Here is a 17850-nt window from a genome sequence, read left to right as displayed (position 1 = left end):
ACCCCCCGACCAGTGTACTTCCTGGGGTATGAAGGAAACCCCAAGAGATGATGCAGGTGATTGTCCAAAAGAGGGGGAAGAGACTTCCCAGGACGAACCCCACCGGAAGGGGGCAGAGAGGCCAAGGACTGACTAACCTGGTGATTCATAAGGGGGGAGATGTGTGACAGGGTGCTGGCTAGGAAACCCTGAGCCAGACCTCTGTCACGCCAGCTCCAATCAGGAAAGGGGAATTGGAGTTGGCTGAGCAAGCCCAGGCCCAAGTGGCAAATAGGGAAGAGCTGCCAGCCTCGTTAGCCAGGGACTACATAAAGGCTAGAGGGAAGGAAGCCAGGGGGAGGAAAGGGAGGAGTCAGGGAGTTAGAGGCCAATCTCCCCTGCTGGCCGCAGAAGCTAGCGGTCCCTGAGGCTGTAAGCCTGATGCTGTCTGTAGCTACAAGGTGGTAGGAACTTGTACTGTAAATAAAGCACACAGGTGATTGCACCAAAGCAAAGGTGGTTTGTGGGTGCAGAAGCGGCAGAAGATAGAGAGGCCCACGTACACTCTGTTACACTTGGAAACTTGCTGAAGACTTACAACACTGATATCCTCATGTTGCAAGAGACCCATGTTGGCAATGACCAACAGGCTAGGTGCTACTGTATCTATGGATACAACCTAACGACTAGCCATTATCATCCTAAATATGGCTTGGCAATATACATCAAGGACACCATTACAGATTTTAATATTATCCCATCAACCAAAGAGGAGACCACCTTTACCACAGCTATCAAAGTAGGGGAGCTCCACATTACCAACATCTATAAAGCCCCCAGCACAAGATGGCCAAAACCAGTGCTACTCAGCACTCTTATTCCATGCATCTATGCAGGTGATTTTAATAGTCACCACGCTATGTGGGGCTATAAAACAAATGAAACCGATGGCAAAAATCTCATGGACTAGATATCTGCACAAGACTTACAACTAATCTATGAACTAAAACAACAATCAGCATTCCAGTCAAGCCGCTGGCAATGTGGGTACAATCAGGACCTAACATTCATGTCTAAAGACCAAAGTGGTAACACTCATCGTAACATGTGAAGGACAATTGGCATTTCCAAACAGCCAACACAGACCTATAATGATCCACGTAGGCATTGAAATCCCTGTGTTCTTTCCAAAAGAGGTAGTACGATGGAATTTTGCTAAAGCTGATTGGGTTGCGTATAAAGAAACTGTTCAGAAAACTGTTGCAAGGATTCTAGCAAGACTGGAATGCTATCAACGGTTTGCAGGACTCCTGAAAGTAGCAGGAAAGAAGAACATTCCCTGAGGCTTCTGGAAAAAGCACACTCCCTGCTGGACGAGAGAGACGCAGGAGTTGCTCCAGCAATACAAGCAGACCAGGAACTCTCACACCGCAAAAACCTTGCTACACTCCCTTGACACAGCAAGATGCCAGTGATAGCTTGAGTGCATGCAAAACCTTGATTTTACAAATTCAAGTTGTCGAGCCTGGACACTACTACATCATCTTGGGGCCACTAATCCCACAGAGTACTGGCCACCACTTGATAAACACACAAGAAGAGAGGTGTATCTGTTGGGGGAGGGATAGCTCAGTGGTTTGAGCATTGGCCTGCTAAACCCAGGGTTGTGAGTTCAATCCTTGAGGAGGCCATTTAGGGATCTGGGGCAAAAATTGGGGATTGGCCCTGCTTTGAGCAGGGGGTTGGACTAGATGACTTCCTGAGGTCCCTTTCAACCCTGATATTCTATGATTCTAACAACTTTACTGAACACTTGCATCAATCCCCGGAGGAGAACCTTCCACTGCCAACATTGAGGAAGTGAAAGAAGGACTTGCTGCGATGAAAAAAAGGGAAGGCTGCAGGCCCTGACGGTATTCTGCCAGAATTCCTCCACCTTCTGGATCTCAAAGGACTCCAATGGCTAGCAACGTTGTACTCCACTACCTTAAGGACATTACGGATCCCTGAAATATGGCATGAGGAATGGTGCTCCTGTCATGCAGGTAGGATGTGCTAGTAGTATAAGGGGCCTACCATCAATCAAACACAGCCCCCCCCACCCCGTCCCATCAGGCCTGGCCCCTCAGGCCCTGCCCCAAGGGGTATTATTTCTGGGGTCAAGACGGACACATGACCAGAAGCAAAAGGTGTCATGTGACCCCTCTAGGAACTCCTCTCACCACCCTCTACCAATCAGGATTTTTTCCCCCGTAGGACCGCCCTGAGAGGAGATTTAACCAGTTGGGGGAGGGATAGCTCAGTGGTTTGAGCATTGGCCTGCTAAACCCAGGGTTGTGAGTTCAATCCTTGAGGGGGCCATTTAGGGATCTGGGGCAAAAATTGGGGATTGGTCCTCTTTGAGCAGGGGGTTTGGATTAGATGACCTCCTGAGGTCCCTTCCAACCCTGATATTCCATGATTCTATGAGTTCTGGGGCGGGGTGATCCATCCAGAAGTGGGTCATGTGACCGCTCTAAGAACTCCTCCCATCACCCTCTATCAATCAGGATGGGTTCCAGCTGCAGAGGGCCTCCCGGAGAGTGGATTTAATCAATCGGGGGGAGTTCTGGGGCGAGGGTAACCCTCCCAGAAGAGGGTCATGTGACTCCTCTAAGATCTCCCCCTATTGCCCTCTACCAATCAGATGTCCCAGTGCCTCTGCTGCTGTAAAAGGAAAGTTAGCAAGAGTCCAGGCTATAAGCAAAAATCAGACCCTGTGACAAATATGCCTATTTGCAGGTTCACTGTCCAATACATGAACTTGGCAAAAGCAGGGCTGGTTTTACAAAAACACAAGCACTCCTAGGCACTAAGGAGTTGAAGATTTTTAAGAGCAGGTCAGACAGACACCTGTCAGGGATGGTCTAGATAATACTTAGTCCTGCCATGAGTGCAGGGGACTGGACTAGATGACCTCTTCAAGGCCCTACCACTTCTACGATTCTATCTAAGTATTCATGTAATCACATTCCAGAAGGATAGTACAAGAACACCCAGATACAAGGTTATGGTGTAAACACATTCCCAGAAGATGATACAGGGACACACTGACCCCTCCTAAGGATAAGGTCAGAATGACAAGGGAATGGATAGAGATGTTTTGATTGAATCTACAGATGCATCTGTAGTATGCAAGGTCTTGGAAAAACTTTTGAAGGGAAAAGTAGTTAAGGACATTGAGGTCAATGGTAAATGGGAAAAAATACAACATGGTTTTACAAAAGGTAGATCGTGCCAAACCAACCTGATCTCCTTCTTTGAGAAGGTAACAGATTTTTTAGATAAATGAAATGCAGTGGATCTAATTTACCTCGATTTCAATAAGGCATCTGATATGATTCCACATGGGGAATTATTAGCTCAATTGGAAAAGATGGGGATCAATATGAAAATTGAAAGGTGGATAAGGAACTGGTTAAAGGGGAGACAACAACGGGTCATACTGAAAGATGAACTGTCAGGAGGTTACTAGTGGAGTTCCTCAGGGATCAGTTTTGGGACCAATCTTATTTTATCTTTTTATTACTGACCTTGGCACAAAAAGTGGGAATATGCTAATAAAGTTTGAAGATGACACGAAGCTGGGAGGTATTCCTAATACAAAGAAGGACCGGGATATCATACAGGGAGATCTGGATGACCTTGTAAACTGGAGTAATAGTAATAGGATGAAATTTAATAGTGAAAAGTGTAAGGTCATGCATTTAGGGATTAAGAACAAGAATTTTTGTTATAAACTGGGGATGCATCACTTGGAAGTAACAGAGGAGAAGGACCTAGGAGTATTGGTTGACCACAAGATGACTATGAGCCGCCAATGTGATATGACCGTGAAAAAAGCTAATGCGGTCTTGGGATACATCAGGAGAAGTATTTCCAGTGGAGATAAGGAGGTGTTAGTACCATTATACAAGGCACTGCTGAGATCTCATCTTGACTACTGTGTGCAATTCTGGCCTCCCATGTTTAAGAAGGATGAATTCAAACTGGAACAGGTGCAGAGAAGGGCTACTAGGATGATCTGAGGAATGGAAAACCTGTCTTATGAAAGGAGACTCAAGGAGCTTGGCTTGTTTAGCCTAACCAAAAGAAGGCTGAGGGCAGATATGATTGTTTTTTATAAATATATCAGAGGGATAAATACCAGGGAGGGAGAGGAATTATTTAAGCTCAGTACCAATGTGGACACAAGAACAAATGGATATAAACTGGCCATCAGGAAGTTTAGACTTGAAATTAGACAAAAGTTTCCAACCATCAGAGGAGTGAAGTTCTGGAATAGCCTTCCAAGGGGAGCTGTGGAGACAAAAGACATATCTGGCTTCAAGACTAAGCTTGATAAGTTTTTGGAGGGGATGGTATGATGAGATAGCCTAATTTTGGCAATTAATTGATCTTTGACTATTAGCAGTAAATATGCCCAGTGGCCTGTGATGGGACGCTAGATAAGGTGGGATCTGAGTTAGTACAGAGAATTCTTTCCTGGGTGTCTGGCTGGTGAGTCTTGCCCATATGCTCAGGGTTTAGATGATCGCCATATTTGGGGTCAGGAAGCAATTTTCCTCCAGGGCAGATTGGCAGAGGCCCTAAGGATTTTTCGCCTTCCTCTGCAGCATGGGGCATGGGTCACTTGCTGGAGGATTCTCTGCACCTTGAAGTCTTTAAACCACGATTTGAGGACTTCAACAGCTCAGACCTAGGTCAGGGGTTTGTTACAGGATGGGTGGGTGAGATTCTGAGGCCTGCATTGTGCAGGAGGTCAGACTAGACGATCATAATGGTCCCTTCTGACCTTAAAGTCTATGATTCTATGAATGTAAAGGGTGGGAACTAATCGCATCAGAGGGGCAATACATAACTTGTTTGTAACAGTGTATAAAAGAGGGGTGACAGAAGGGGTATCTTTGGCCAAGGAGGGAGCAGAAATTCCTGCCACTCACTGAGCTGGTCCATTGTCACAGGCATACATGTATTGGTGTACCTGTAATCATTGAGCAGGGACACTAGTACTATGCTTTGTTGGCAATAAACCTGGCTGAGCATCTTCCCATGACCTGAGTCTGTGGTGTTCTTGGGCAGTTCGATTAAAGTCTCCTGTGTCAGCTAGCTGCACAGAGCTGGTGCAGCACACAGAGAGAACACACACGCGGCCAACAACTGATGACACAAGGCATGCCTTGTGAGGTATCATTTAAAAACTCATAATTTGCTGATCAATAATATCAATGCACGTAGCAGTATTGTATGTGAAGTTATAAACATAAGCTGCAATCATAACTAAAAATATGTTTTACAGGTAAGTCTGTTCTCCAGCCACCACACTGAAAACTCACTTAAAATCACTACCAGTATCTCAAAGCAATCAGCTGTGCACAGATCCTGCTTGACTACACCACTGTGATGGGTTGGATCACAAAAATCCCCTTGGGGCTGCCAACTGATTTGCCAAGACTAATTCTGCCCCTGCTTTCCCTGCCAGCTTGAGACTCCAGCACCCTGTCTTGCTGAGCCAGATACACCAGTCTGCTCCAACGCAGACCCAGGGTCTGAACCATGTGCCCCAAAGCTGCAGACTTAGCTGAAAGCAACTAAAGAAGCGTTCCTACCTTTAACACTCAGATGCTCAACGCCCAATGGGGTCCAAAATCTAAATAAATCCATTTTACCCTGTGTAAAGTTTATACAGAGTAAACTCATAAATTGTTTGCCCTCTGTAACACTGATAGAGAGATATGCACAGCTGTTTGCCCCCTCCCCCCAGGTATTAGTACATACTCTGGGTTAATTAATAAGTAAAAAGTGATTTTATTAAGTACAGAAAGTAGGATTTAAGTGGTTCCAAGTAGTGACAGACAGAACAAAGTGACTTACCAAGCAAAATAAAATAGAACATGCAAGTCTATGTCTAAGAAAACTGAATACAGATAAAAACCTCACCCAGTAAGCTTCCTTTTACAGACTAGTCTCCTTCTAGTCTGGTTCCAGCAATCACTCACACCCCCTGTACTTACTGTCCTTTGTTCCAGTTTCTTAGCTCAGAGGCTATCTCTTGAGCCAGATGAAGACAAAATGGAGGGGTCTCCCAGAGGTTTAAATAGACTTTCTCCTGTGGGTGGACACCCCACCCCCTGTGTAGAATCCAGCTACAAAATGGAGTTTTGGAGTCACATGGGCAAGTCACATGTCCACGTATGACTGAGTTTTTTACCGGCCAAGCCACATTCCTGGGAAAGCTCAGATGTGGATTGGCATCTTCAAGATCCATTGTCTGTTAAGTGCTTCTTGACTGGGCATTTAACTTGCACATTCCTTTCTCAAGAAGCTGACCAAATGCCTAGTAAGTCTACTTCAAAATCAAGCCAGTACACAGCCAATATTCATAACTTTGAATACAAAAAAGATACATGCATACAAATAGGATGAATAGATTCAGTAGATCATAACCTTCACAGAGATACGTTACATGGCATATGTAGCATAAAACATATTCCAGTTATGGCATATATATACACACACACACACACACACACACATTCATAAGCATATTTCCATAAAGCCTTACGGGGGGCACCATCACAGTGGCCAAACCAGTTCCTCAGGGACAAAGAGCAAGCTGATGCCTCAGTAAGGTGAAAACAAGGCTAATGGACCATTACCTGCTCAATGGCCATTCTTTGGCAAGAAATGGGGTGGGACAAAAATTTACATCCTGGCAAAGAAAAAGCATGGTTTCCATCCACACAGACTTCCTGTCACCTTGCCCCCAGCTGAAAATGCTTCTTCTCAAAGGGAGGACAGAACTATAAAAAGGGGAAAACACCCCAAGACACCCCCTCCCTCTCCCTGTCTGTCTCTGGCATCGCACCTAAGAAGACAAAACAGCTGTTGGACTCTGGGAGAGTGGTCCTGACCTAAAGAGTTTGGTTCGTAAGACTGCTGAAAGCATGTGATGAGAAACTTTGCTTGAAGAGAATACAGTTTGTTAAGAGAGGAGTGTGTTGGGGTCACCCTGAGGTAATCTTTAAGGCTGCTAAAAGCCAGGGTGTCGCAGGCTATCTGACTGCAACTCATATAGACATAGCTGGGAGTGACAAATGTTTTTGTAAAAGGAAATCATGCCTCATCAATCTATTAGAATTCTTTGAGGGGGTCAACAAGCAAGTGGACAAGGGTGATCCAGTGGATATAATGAACCTGGACTTTCAGAAAGTGTTTGACAAGATCTCTCACCAAAAGCTCTGAAGCAAAGTAAGCAGTCATGGGATAAGAGGGAAGGTCCTCTCATAGATCAATAACTGGTTAAAAGCGGGAAACAAATGGTAGGAATAAATGGTCAGTTTCAGAATGGTGAGAGGTAAATAGTGGTGTCCCACAGGGCCTTTCTTATAATTTTGAGGTCTTATGCCTTCCTCCATTGCCTCTGAGTCTTCTGATATGACCAGCAGCTTGCTTTCCTCCATCTGAGATGTCTCCTCCAAAATCTCTGTGAATTGACAGCGATCTCCTCAGGCCACACAAGTTGGTCTCTGCAATCAGATCTGTTGCAGCTGCTGAGGGTGGACACCTCCTTCCTGAACTCCTGTTGCACAATCCACCTTTTGTGGCACAGGGGGTGGAGGTTCCTGGTTTTGGCTGGTGTAATCAAAGTCCGTGACCTTCTCAACTATGTTTTGCAGGACTGGGTGGACCCAGTATGCTTGCTCAGTATATAGCACTGCCCACCCCACATGTCCCCCACTATGTGCTCCAGAAGATAAAGGCTGCCCTATCCCCCGTCTCTGTGGCTTTTCCTGGGCAAGGTGTTCCCGACCTGCCCGTATCCCCTGGCTCTCTGGAGCATGGATGTCAGGCTCCTAGCCCATGAGCCCCACCATCATTTTCAATCTCCCATTTGAGCTGACTCATATTGATACAGCCAGTGAGCCCCTCAGCCACATCACAAGAGAAGCTATATACACACACACTGTCCCCAATTCATTTCCTTGCACTCATGTCCTCCCCAGATACAAAATGGCTGGACATTTTGTCACCTATTGAGGAGAAGGAGCCCTGGTGGGCCAGCCTGTATTCCACCTTGATTCCGCGGCCGACCAGGAATATAAGTTGGTTGGGCTCTTTCACGTAGCGCGGGCATGTTGTTGACACAATTTTCAGACTTCCCTGGCACTTGTTCATTCTGTGGGAGAGGGAGACCCTGGCATATCCGTATCTGGAGTGTGACAGGTGGCAGCCCCTTTTCTGCACCCTCTGGAACCCCTTGTGCAGGGAAAAGTGCAGCAAGAATCTCAACATTTTTATTTACTCCCTGCCCATCCATGGCCCCACAAAATCTCGGGACCTCCTCGTCGGCCTATTCTTCACCCTGGTGAAGAAGGCCATATATCTATCCAGGAGGAGAACATTGGATGGGGTGTATTTTGTGATGTGCGGTCAGTGACACAGAATCCTAACTGAGGCACATATTATTCAAAACCATCTTGTTCAGTGTCTGGTAACCAACACTCAATCCTGACAAAGTAATATTTGATCATTAGAAACAACTGGGCGGTGGGGGAGAGGAAACTGTCCACAGGTCATATGAGAGAATGTGGAGACCAGTGGACACATGGGGCATGAATGTATAGATGGGTAAAGCAAAATGGCCAAGAAACAGCGTTTAGCCCACTGAGTATTTTCAGTTCATACAGTATGCTTTTCCGGGATGATGGGTAAACATCCTCCCATAAAAAGACAAAAAAAGAAGGGAATGTAGACCTTGTTGGAGCCCTAGGCATAACTAACAGTGTGAACCAATGGCTGGGAATCAGAATAGGCCTGGCCTTGGCAGAATGGTACCACACTAGGTGTCAGCTAAGCAAGTAAGCACATTCCTGATGGGTAAGGAGGGCATAAAAACAAAAAGATCTCTCAAGTATCTGTTAGGATATAGATATTCAGGCCTGTCTGTAAAGGCCTGTACTTTAAGAATTTAGGGGTATTCTTATTACTTGGCTAGTTCTAGAGGTATAAAAGAAAGAATCAAAATCACTGTCTGCTGGTGTAAGGGCCTTCTCTTACTGTGACAGTTTGAGGCCCTGTTCTTAGGCTAAGGCCTTTGGCTAAGCAGCAGAGGCAGCCATAAGCTAGGAAGCGAACAGTCACATCCTCACATTCCAAACTAGTCACATTGAAATAAGGTGCTATTTGGGCTGTCAGGCACTATCAGGACAGGATTGTATTCCTATCACCTCCAGAGAAAGGGAAGTGCCTAGAAAATGTAAAAGGAAACTTAGTTTGATAGCATCCTGTCTGGCAAGAACTCACTTATCAATAGCTGGGATGTAAAATCCTCACTTCTGTATTGTTTTGTCATTATAGTTCCCACTTTGCTATTGTTTGTCTGTATAATCTCTGTCTGGTTCTGTGATTGTTCCTGTCTGCTGTATAATTAATTTTGCTGGGTGTAAACTAATTGAGGTGGTGGGATATAATTGGTTAGCTAATCATGTTAAAATATGTTAGGATTGGTTAGTTAAATTTCAGTAGAATGATTGGTTAAGGTATAGCTAAGAATAATACTATATAAATTAGGGGCAAACAGGAAGTAAGTTGGGATCGAAAATAAGGAAAAAGGAACTTGTATTTAAGCTTGCTGGAAGTTCACCCCAATAAACATCGAATTGTTTGCACCTTCGGACTTCGGGTATTGTTGCTCTCTGTTCATGCGAGAAGGACCAGGGAAGTGGGAGAGTGAAGGAATAAGCTCTCTAACAGTAACTACATAAACACATTGCTAAGAGACGGTATAGGAACACACTGACCCCTTGTGAAAATAAGGATGGGATGACAGGATAATGGATAGGGATGTTTTGTTCAAACTAACTGGTACATGGATAAGGGTGGTAGCTACAGTTGGCGTGTAAGATGTATCTTCTTTGCATCAATGTATAGAAGAAGTCACAGGAGGGGATATTTGTGGTAGCTCAGGGGACAGCATCTTGGTTTGCTGATTGAGTCGGTACCATTGTCGGGGTGGGGGGCGGGTGTGGAGGGACTAAAACACGTTACTGTACCTGTACCCATTGACCTGGGACACTAGTACTGTGCTTCGTTGACAATAAACCTGGCCGAATGCGTTAGCCACTGAACCCAGCCTGTGATCTTTCTTTAGGAACACCACTGAGGTGTGCTGAATGGGCAAGCTGCACTCTCTGCTAGTGCAGCTGACATCAGAGCTCCAGAAACAGCAGCACTGAGCAGCTGTTACAACACACTGTGGCGCTAACAACAAATCATACATCACTGCAGCCGCTACAGGAAGTGAAGATTATGAATTACAGCAGCACCTGGAATCTCCAGTGTAAATCAGGACCCCATTGTGCTATCAGGGTACTTACAGGGGCCCCCATGATCACAGTATCTGAGCATCTCCCAGATTTAATGTATTTATCCTTATACAGAACTGTGAAATAGAGACATACTATGATACCCATTGCAGAGACAGGGGCTGAGGCACAGTCTAAGTGACTTGCCCAAGGTTACTCATGAAGTCTGTGGCAGAACAGGGAATTGAACGGAGGTCTCCTGAGACCAAGTGTAGTGTCTGAAAACAAGAAGAGCCCTCCTCACTTTTTTCTACTACAGCGATACACCCCACAGAAGGCTCACAGAGCATTAACTGCTCAGTCCCAGAACCCAGCCCCGCTCACAGCGATCAGCCATAGCCAGGAAAGGACTCCAGGAACTGCACCCTCCTTCCCAGAGTTCAGCACACTGGCACAAGAGGTAGGCCTGGAGGCACGAACAGCAGCCAGCCCCAGCTCCAGCACTCTGGTATATGCTGTTCCTGACTGGGCCCTTCCACTCATACCTCTAGCCAAGACAGAACATGCACAAGATGGTGGTGAAGCACATTGAAACCTTGTTTGTGGGAAGAATAGCATCATTGTTATGTCACTGAATCTGCTGTTGTATGGGAGTGGACAGTCTCTCACACGGGAGCCAGTGATTATTGGGGCTGATCCCCCTGACATATGGGGGGCCAATGAAGAATCCTGAGCCAAACTCAACTCAGCTACTCCAGAGCCCACACAGCATCTGGCAGCTGAGGGGACAGGAATCCTTACCCAGCGAGGTCACAGTCTCATAATTCTCCTGGAGCACATCCCTGTAGAGGGCTCTCTGACCCGGGTCCAGCAGAGCCCATTCCTTCTCAGAGAAATACACAGCCACCTCCTCGAAGGTCACTGGCTCCGCTGCTGCCATTTCCTTTCCCTGTCTCTGGAGGGCATGGGATGATCCGGAGCAAGACATGCGTGTTCTGCAGCCTGTCAGGGTGAGAAGGACAATTGGAGACATTTCAGGAGGGGCTTTAATCCTTTCCACACCCCCATCCCCCCCAAACTCTTTTCCTGTTAACAGACATTCTAGACTCTGATATTTTGGGCAAATGCTTGAATCTAGATATTACATACACAACACACAAAAGTTAGATCCCAAATCCATATTCATTTCTTTCAATACGTGGCTTGAGTTTCCAAATTACTGCGCCTACAACAATGGGATTCAGTTCTGAGTGTCCGGTGTTTCTAAAAAACAAGATGCTTATTCAGCTGCCTGAATATGGATTTAGGTGTCTAAATTTAGGCTCCTGTATTTAAAGCCCCTAGTCTTCATCAGTCTATTTGAAGCACAGAGCAAGGCCCTTTCACCAGGACTAAAGAAATGGAGACTTTTTAAGCCCTCTTCACAACAGAGATTAGGTGAAGTCAATGGGACCATTCAGATGCTTAATATTAAACATGTGTTGTGAGTGTTTGCAGGATGAGATCCTAAAATCCACAGAATAGATTCACAGTACCAGAAGGGATCATTAGTCACGTAATCTGACCTACTGTGTGTCACAAGCCATTACACTTAACACAGTTACCCAGGTACAAACCTGTATTTCCCAAAAGCATATTTTCTAGAAAGTCATCCAGTCTTGATTTGAAGACATCAAGAGATATCCATTGGTCATTTGTTTCAGTGGCTAATCATCTTTACTATCAAACATTTGTGCCTAGTCTCTAATCTAAATTTGTCTGGCTTCCATTTTCACTTGTTTGTTCACACTAAACCTTTATCCACTAGACCAAGGGTTCTCAAATTTCATTGCACTGTGACCCCCTTCTGACAACAAAAATTACTACAAGACCCCAGAAGGAGGGATCAAAACCTGAGCTTGTCTGAGCACTGCCACACCAGGTTGGGGCCAAAGCCCGAGCCCCACCGCCCCAGGCGGGAAAGAGGAGGGCAAAGCCAAAGCCCAAAGGTGTCAGCCCCAGCCAGTAACCTGAGCCCCACCACCCAGGGCTGAAAGCCTCGGGCTTTGGCTTTGTCCCCAGGTGGTGGGCCTTGGGCTTTGGCCTCAGCCCAGGGCTCCAGCACGTCTAAGTCAGCCCTGGCGACCCCATTAAAATGGGGTTGCGACCCACTTTGGGGTCCCGACTCACAGTTTGAGAACTGCTGCACTAGACTGAAGACACCTTGGGGATCCATTAGTTTCTGTCCATGAAAATACTTATACAGTGTAAGCAAGTCAGCTTTCAGTCTTTCAACATATTTATTTGTTTAAACCACAGCTATATTTAAACTGACCAGATTAAATATTTAAGTCTCTCAGATTTAAGGTGCTGCAATTTATGTACTTTAACTTCACCTCTTTAGTGTCATACCGTATAGACAAGCCCTTAATAAGGGAACAGAATAACAGGAATTGAAGGTAAAAACCCTATGTTAATTCCTTCAATTCACTGGTCTCCAACCTTTTTATGCCCAAGATAACTTTTTGAATCTAAGGGTATGTCTACACTACGAAATTAGGTCGAATTTATAGAAGTCGTTTTTTTAGAAATCGGTTTTATATATTCGAGTGTGTGTGTCCCCACAGAAAATGCTCTAAGTGCATTAAGTGCATTAACTCGGCGGAGCGCTTCCACAGTACCGAGGCAAGCGTCGACTTCCGGAGCGTTGCACTGTGGGTAGCTATCCCACAGTTCCCGCAGTCTCCGCTGCCCATTGGAATTCTGGGTTGATATCCCAATGCCTGATGGGGCTAAAACATTGTCGCGGGTGGTTCTGGGTACATATCGTCAGGCCCCCGTTCCCTCCCTCCCCCCGTGAAAGCAAGGGCAGACAATCATTTCGCGCCTTTTTTCCTGAGTTACCTGTGCAGACGCCATACTGTTGGGAACACTGGGGCATGGCCACTAGGTAACTCGAGGGGATGGAAGACCACGAGTGTCAATGAAGCCCCCTTGCACTAGGCCCCGGTGTCCTTGGCCCCCCCTCCTGCCTGGAGGCACTCGCAGCAGCTCTGCGTGCTAGGCCCAAGTGTCCTTGGCCCCCCCGCCTGGAGGCACACACAGCAGTTATGCTGAAAATCTGCAACAGTATGTTGCAGAGTCAGACTGCCTGAAACTAAGCAAGGCCAAACAGGGAAAATATAAAAAAACAATGCTAAATAAAGCAGCTTTATGTATAGTTTAACAAATAATACAAAAAATCAAAAAACTAGCTAAAAACTAAATTAGCTGGCTATATAAATACTTAAAGCAGCTTGCTATTAAATAAATATACTAAAAAATATATATATATAAAAGCCTATATAACTCCCTGCTCTATTATACAAAATTTAAAATTTTATTCTCCCTGTACCTTTTTGCAGCTGCAAATAAACTTTTCTGCTTCTCCACCCCGTTGTAATTATTAAATATAGCACACCGGGTAACAAACCACTCAAGCTGTTGTTCAGCCTCTCGGCACTGGGTGCCGGCAACAATACCACGGCAAGCATGGAGCCCGCTCAGGTAACCGTCACCCTATGTCTCCTGGGTGCTGGCAGACGCGGTACGGCATTGCTACAAAGTAGCAGCAACCCCTTGCCTTGTGGCAGCAGACGGTACAGTACAACTGGTAGCCGTCATCGTCATGTCTGAGGTGCTCCTGGTCGCCTCTGTGAGGTCGATCAGGAGCGCCTGGGCAGACATGGGCGCAGGGACTAAATTTGGAGTGACTTGAGCAGGTCATTCTCTTTAGTCCTGCAGTCAGTCCTATTGAACCATCTTATGGTGAGCGGGCAGGCGATACGGACTGCTAGCAGTCGTACTGTACCATCTTCTGCCGAGCAGCCATGAGATGTGGATGGCATGCAGTCCTTCTGCACCGTCTGCTGCCAGCCAAAGATGTAAAAGATAGATGGAGTGGATCAAAACAAGAAATAGACCAGATTTGTTTTGTACTCATTTGCTTCCCCCCCTCCCCTGTCTAGGGGGACTCATTCTTCTAGATCACACTGCAGTCACTTACAGAGAAGGTACAGCGAGGTAAATCTAGCCATGTATCAATCAGAGGCCAGGCTAACCTTCTTGTTCCAATAACGACAATAACTTAGGTGCACCATTTCTTATTGGAACCCTCCGTGCAGTCCTGCCTGAAATACTCCTTGATGTACAGGCACACCCTTTGTTGATTTTAGCTCCCTGAAGCCAACCCTGTAAGCCGTGTCATCAGTCGCCCCTCCCTCCGTCAGAGCAACGGCAGACAATCGTTCCGCGCCTTTTTTCTGTGCGGACGCCATACCAAGGCAAGCATGGAGGCCGCTGAGCTCATTTTGGCAATTAGGAGCACATTAACCACCACACGCATTATCCAGCAGTATATGCAGCACCAGAACATAGCAACGCGATACCGGGCGAGGAGGCGATGTCAGCGCGGTCCCGTGAGTGATCAGGACATGGACACAGATTTCTCTGAAAGCATGGGCCCTGACAATGCATGCATCATGGTGCTAATGGGGCAGGTTCATGCTGTGGAACGCCGATTCTGGGCTCGGGAAACAAGCACAGACTGGTGGGACCGCATAGTGTTGCGGGTCTGGGACGATTCCCAGTGGCTGCGAAACTTTTGCGTGCGTAAGGGCACTTTCATGGAACTTTGTGACTTGCTTTCCCCTGCCCTGAAGCGCATGAATACCAGGATGAGAGCAGCCCTCACAGTTGAGAAGCGAGTGGCGATAGCCCTGTGGAAGCTTGCAACGCCAGACAGCTGCCGGTCAGTTGGGAATCAATTTGGAGTGGGCAAATCTACTGTGGGGGCTGCTGTGATGCAAGTAGCTCACGCAATCAAAGATCTGCTGATATCAAGGGTAGTGACCCTGGGAAATGTGCAGGTCATAGTGGATGGCTTTGCTGCAATGGGATTCCCTAACTGTGGTGGGGCTATAGACGGAACCCATATCCCTATCTTGGCACCGGAGCACCAAGCCGCCGAGTACATAAACCGCAAGGGGTACTTTTCGATAGTGCTGCAAGCTCTGGTGGATCACAAGGGACGTTTCACCAACATCAACGTGGGATGGCCAGGAAAGGTGCATGACGCTCGCATCTTCAGGAACTCTGGTCTGTTTCAAAAGCTGCAGGAAGGGACTTTATTCCCAGACCAGAAAATAACTGTTGGGGATGTTGAAATGCCTATATGTATCCTTGGGGACCCAGCCTACCCCTTAATGCCATGGCTCATGAAGCCGTACACAGGCAGCCTGGACAGTAGTCAGGAGCTGTTCAACTACAGGCTGAGCAAGTGCAGAATGGTGGTAGAATGTGCATTTGGACGTTTAAAGGCGCGCTGGCGCAGTTTACTGTCTCGCTTAGACCTCAGCGAAACCAATATTCCCACTGTTATTACTGCTTGCTGTGTGCTCCACAATATCTGTGAGAGTAAGGGGGAGACGTTTATGGGGGGTTGGGAGGCTGAGGCAAATCGCCTAGCTGCTGGTTACGCGCAGCCAGACACCAGGGCGGTTAGAAGAGCACAGGAGGGCGCGGTACGCATCAGAGAAGCTTTGAAAACCAGTTTCATGACTGGCCAGGCTACGGTGTGAAAGTTCTGTTTGTTTCTCCTTGATGAAACCCCCCGCCCCTTGGTTCACTCTACTTCCCTGTAAGCTAACCACCCTCCCCTCCTCCCTTTAATCACCGCTTGCAGAGGCAATAAAGTCATTGCTGCTTCACAGTCATGCATTCGTTATTCATTCATCACACAAATAGGGAGATGACTACCAAGGTATTCCAGGAGGGGTGGTGGAGGAGGGAAGGAAAATGCCACACAGCACTTTAAGCACAGCACTTTAAAAGTTGACAACTTTAAAATTTATTGAATGACAACCTTCTTTTTTTTGGGCAATCCTCTGTGGTGGAGTGGCTGATTGGCCGGAGGCCCCCCCACCGCATTCTTGGGCGTCTGGGTGTGGAGGCTATGGAACTTGGGGAGGAGGGCGGTTGGTTACAGAGGGGCTGCAGTGGCAGTCTGTGCTCCAGCTGCCTTTGCTGCAGCTCAACCATACACTGGAGCATACTGGTTTGGTCCTGCAGCAGCCTCAGCATTGAATCCTGCCTCCTCTCATCACGCTGCCGCCACATTTGAGCTTCAGCCCTGTCTTCAGCCCGCCACTTACTCTCTTCAGCCCGCCACTTACTCTCTTCAGCCCTCCACCTCTCCTCCCGGTCATTTTGTGCTTTCCTGCACTCTGACATTATTTGCCTCCACGCATTTGTCTGTGCTCTGTCAGTGTGGGAGGACAGCATGAGCTCGGAGAACATTTCATCGCGAGTGCGTTTTTTTTTCTTTCTAAGCTTCACTAGCCTCTGGGAAGGAGAAGATCCTGTGATCATTGAAACACATGCAGCTGGTGGAGAAAAAAAAAGGGACAGCGGTATTTAAAAAGACACATTTTATAAAACAGTGGCTACACTCTTTCAGGGTAAACCTTGCTGTTCACATTACATACATAGCACATGTGCTTTCGTTACAAGGTCGCATTTTGCCTCCTCCCACCGCGTGACTACCCCCTCAACCTTCCCCCCTCCCTGTGGCTAACAGTGGGGAACATTTCTGTTTAGCCACAGGCAAACAGCCCAGCAGGAACGGGCACCTCTGAGTGTCCCTGAAGAAAAGCACTCTATTTCAACCAGGTGACCATGAATTATATCTCACTCTCCTGAGGATAACACAGAGAGAGAAAGAACGGATTTTGGTTGAATGCCAGCAAACATACACTGCAATGCTTTGTTCTACAGTGATTCCTGAGTACGTGTTACTGGCCTGGAGTGGTAAAGTGTCCTACCATGAAGGACGAAATAAGGCTGCCCTCCCCAGAAACCTTTTGCAAAGGCTTTAGGACTACATCTAGGAGAACCGCAAATGCCAGGGCAAAGTAATCCTTTCACATGCTTGCTTTTAAACCATGTATAGCATTTTAAAAGGTACACTCACCAGAGGTCCCTTTTCCGCCTGCTGGGTCCAGGAGGCAGCCTTGGGTGGGTTCGGGGGATACTGGCTCCAGGTCTAGGGTGAGAAACAGTTCCTGGCTGTCGGGAAAACCGGTTTCTCAGCTTGCTTGCTGTGAGCTATCTACAACCTCCTCCTCCTCCTCATCTTCTTCGTCCCCAAAACCTGCTTCCGTATTGCCTCCATCTCCATTGAAGGAGTCAAACAACACGGCTGGGGTAGTGGTGGCTGAACCCCCTAAAATGGCATGCAGCTCATCATAGAAGCGGCATGTTTGGGGCTCTGACCCAGAGCGGCTGTTCGCCTCTCTGGTTTTCTGGTAGGCTTGCCTCAGCTCCTTCAGTTTCACGCGGCACTGCTTCGGGTCCCTGTTATGGCCTCTGTCCTTCATGCCCTGGGAGATTTTCACAAAGGTTTTGGCATTTCGAAAACTGGAACGGAGTTCTGATAGCACGGATTCCTCTCCCCAAACAGCGATCAGATCCCGTACCTCCCGTTCGGTCCATGCTGGAGCTCTTTTGC

General features: G+C 47.0%; 1 protein-coding gene across 2 annotated transcripts in view; it reads right to left on the bottom strand.

Moving 5' to 3' along the window:
• Positions 1–17850, bottom strand: part of LOC140898231 (uncharacterized) — a 39841-nt gene that overhangs the window by 11128 nt on the left and 10863 nt on the right. For both annotated transcript variants that reach the window (XM_073311773.1, XM_073311774.1), the window contains exon 2: positions 11127–11327. In XM_073311773.1, coding sequence (XP_073167874.1) covers positions 11127–11313 — 187 coding nt within the window. In that variant the 5' untranslated portion in view covers positions 11314–11327. The remainder of the gene's footprint in view (positions 1–11126; positions 11328–17850) is intronic.

The sequence above is a fragment of the Lepidochelys kempii genome, chromosome 14 (genome assembly GCF_965140265.1).
Source record: "Lepidochelys kempii isolate rLepKem1 chromosome 14, rLepKem1.hap2, whole genome shotgun sequence".
In the NCBI taxonomy this organism is placed as follows: domain Eukaryota; kingdom Metazoa; phylum Chordata; order Testudines; family Cheloniidae; genus Lepidochelys; species Lepidochelys kempii.
Note: the sequence above shows the minus strand (reverse complement) of the source record. Positions and strands in the feature narration are given on the sequence as shown.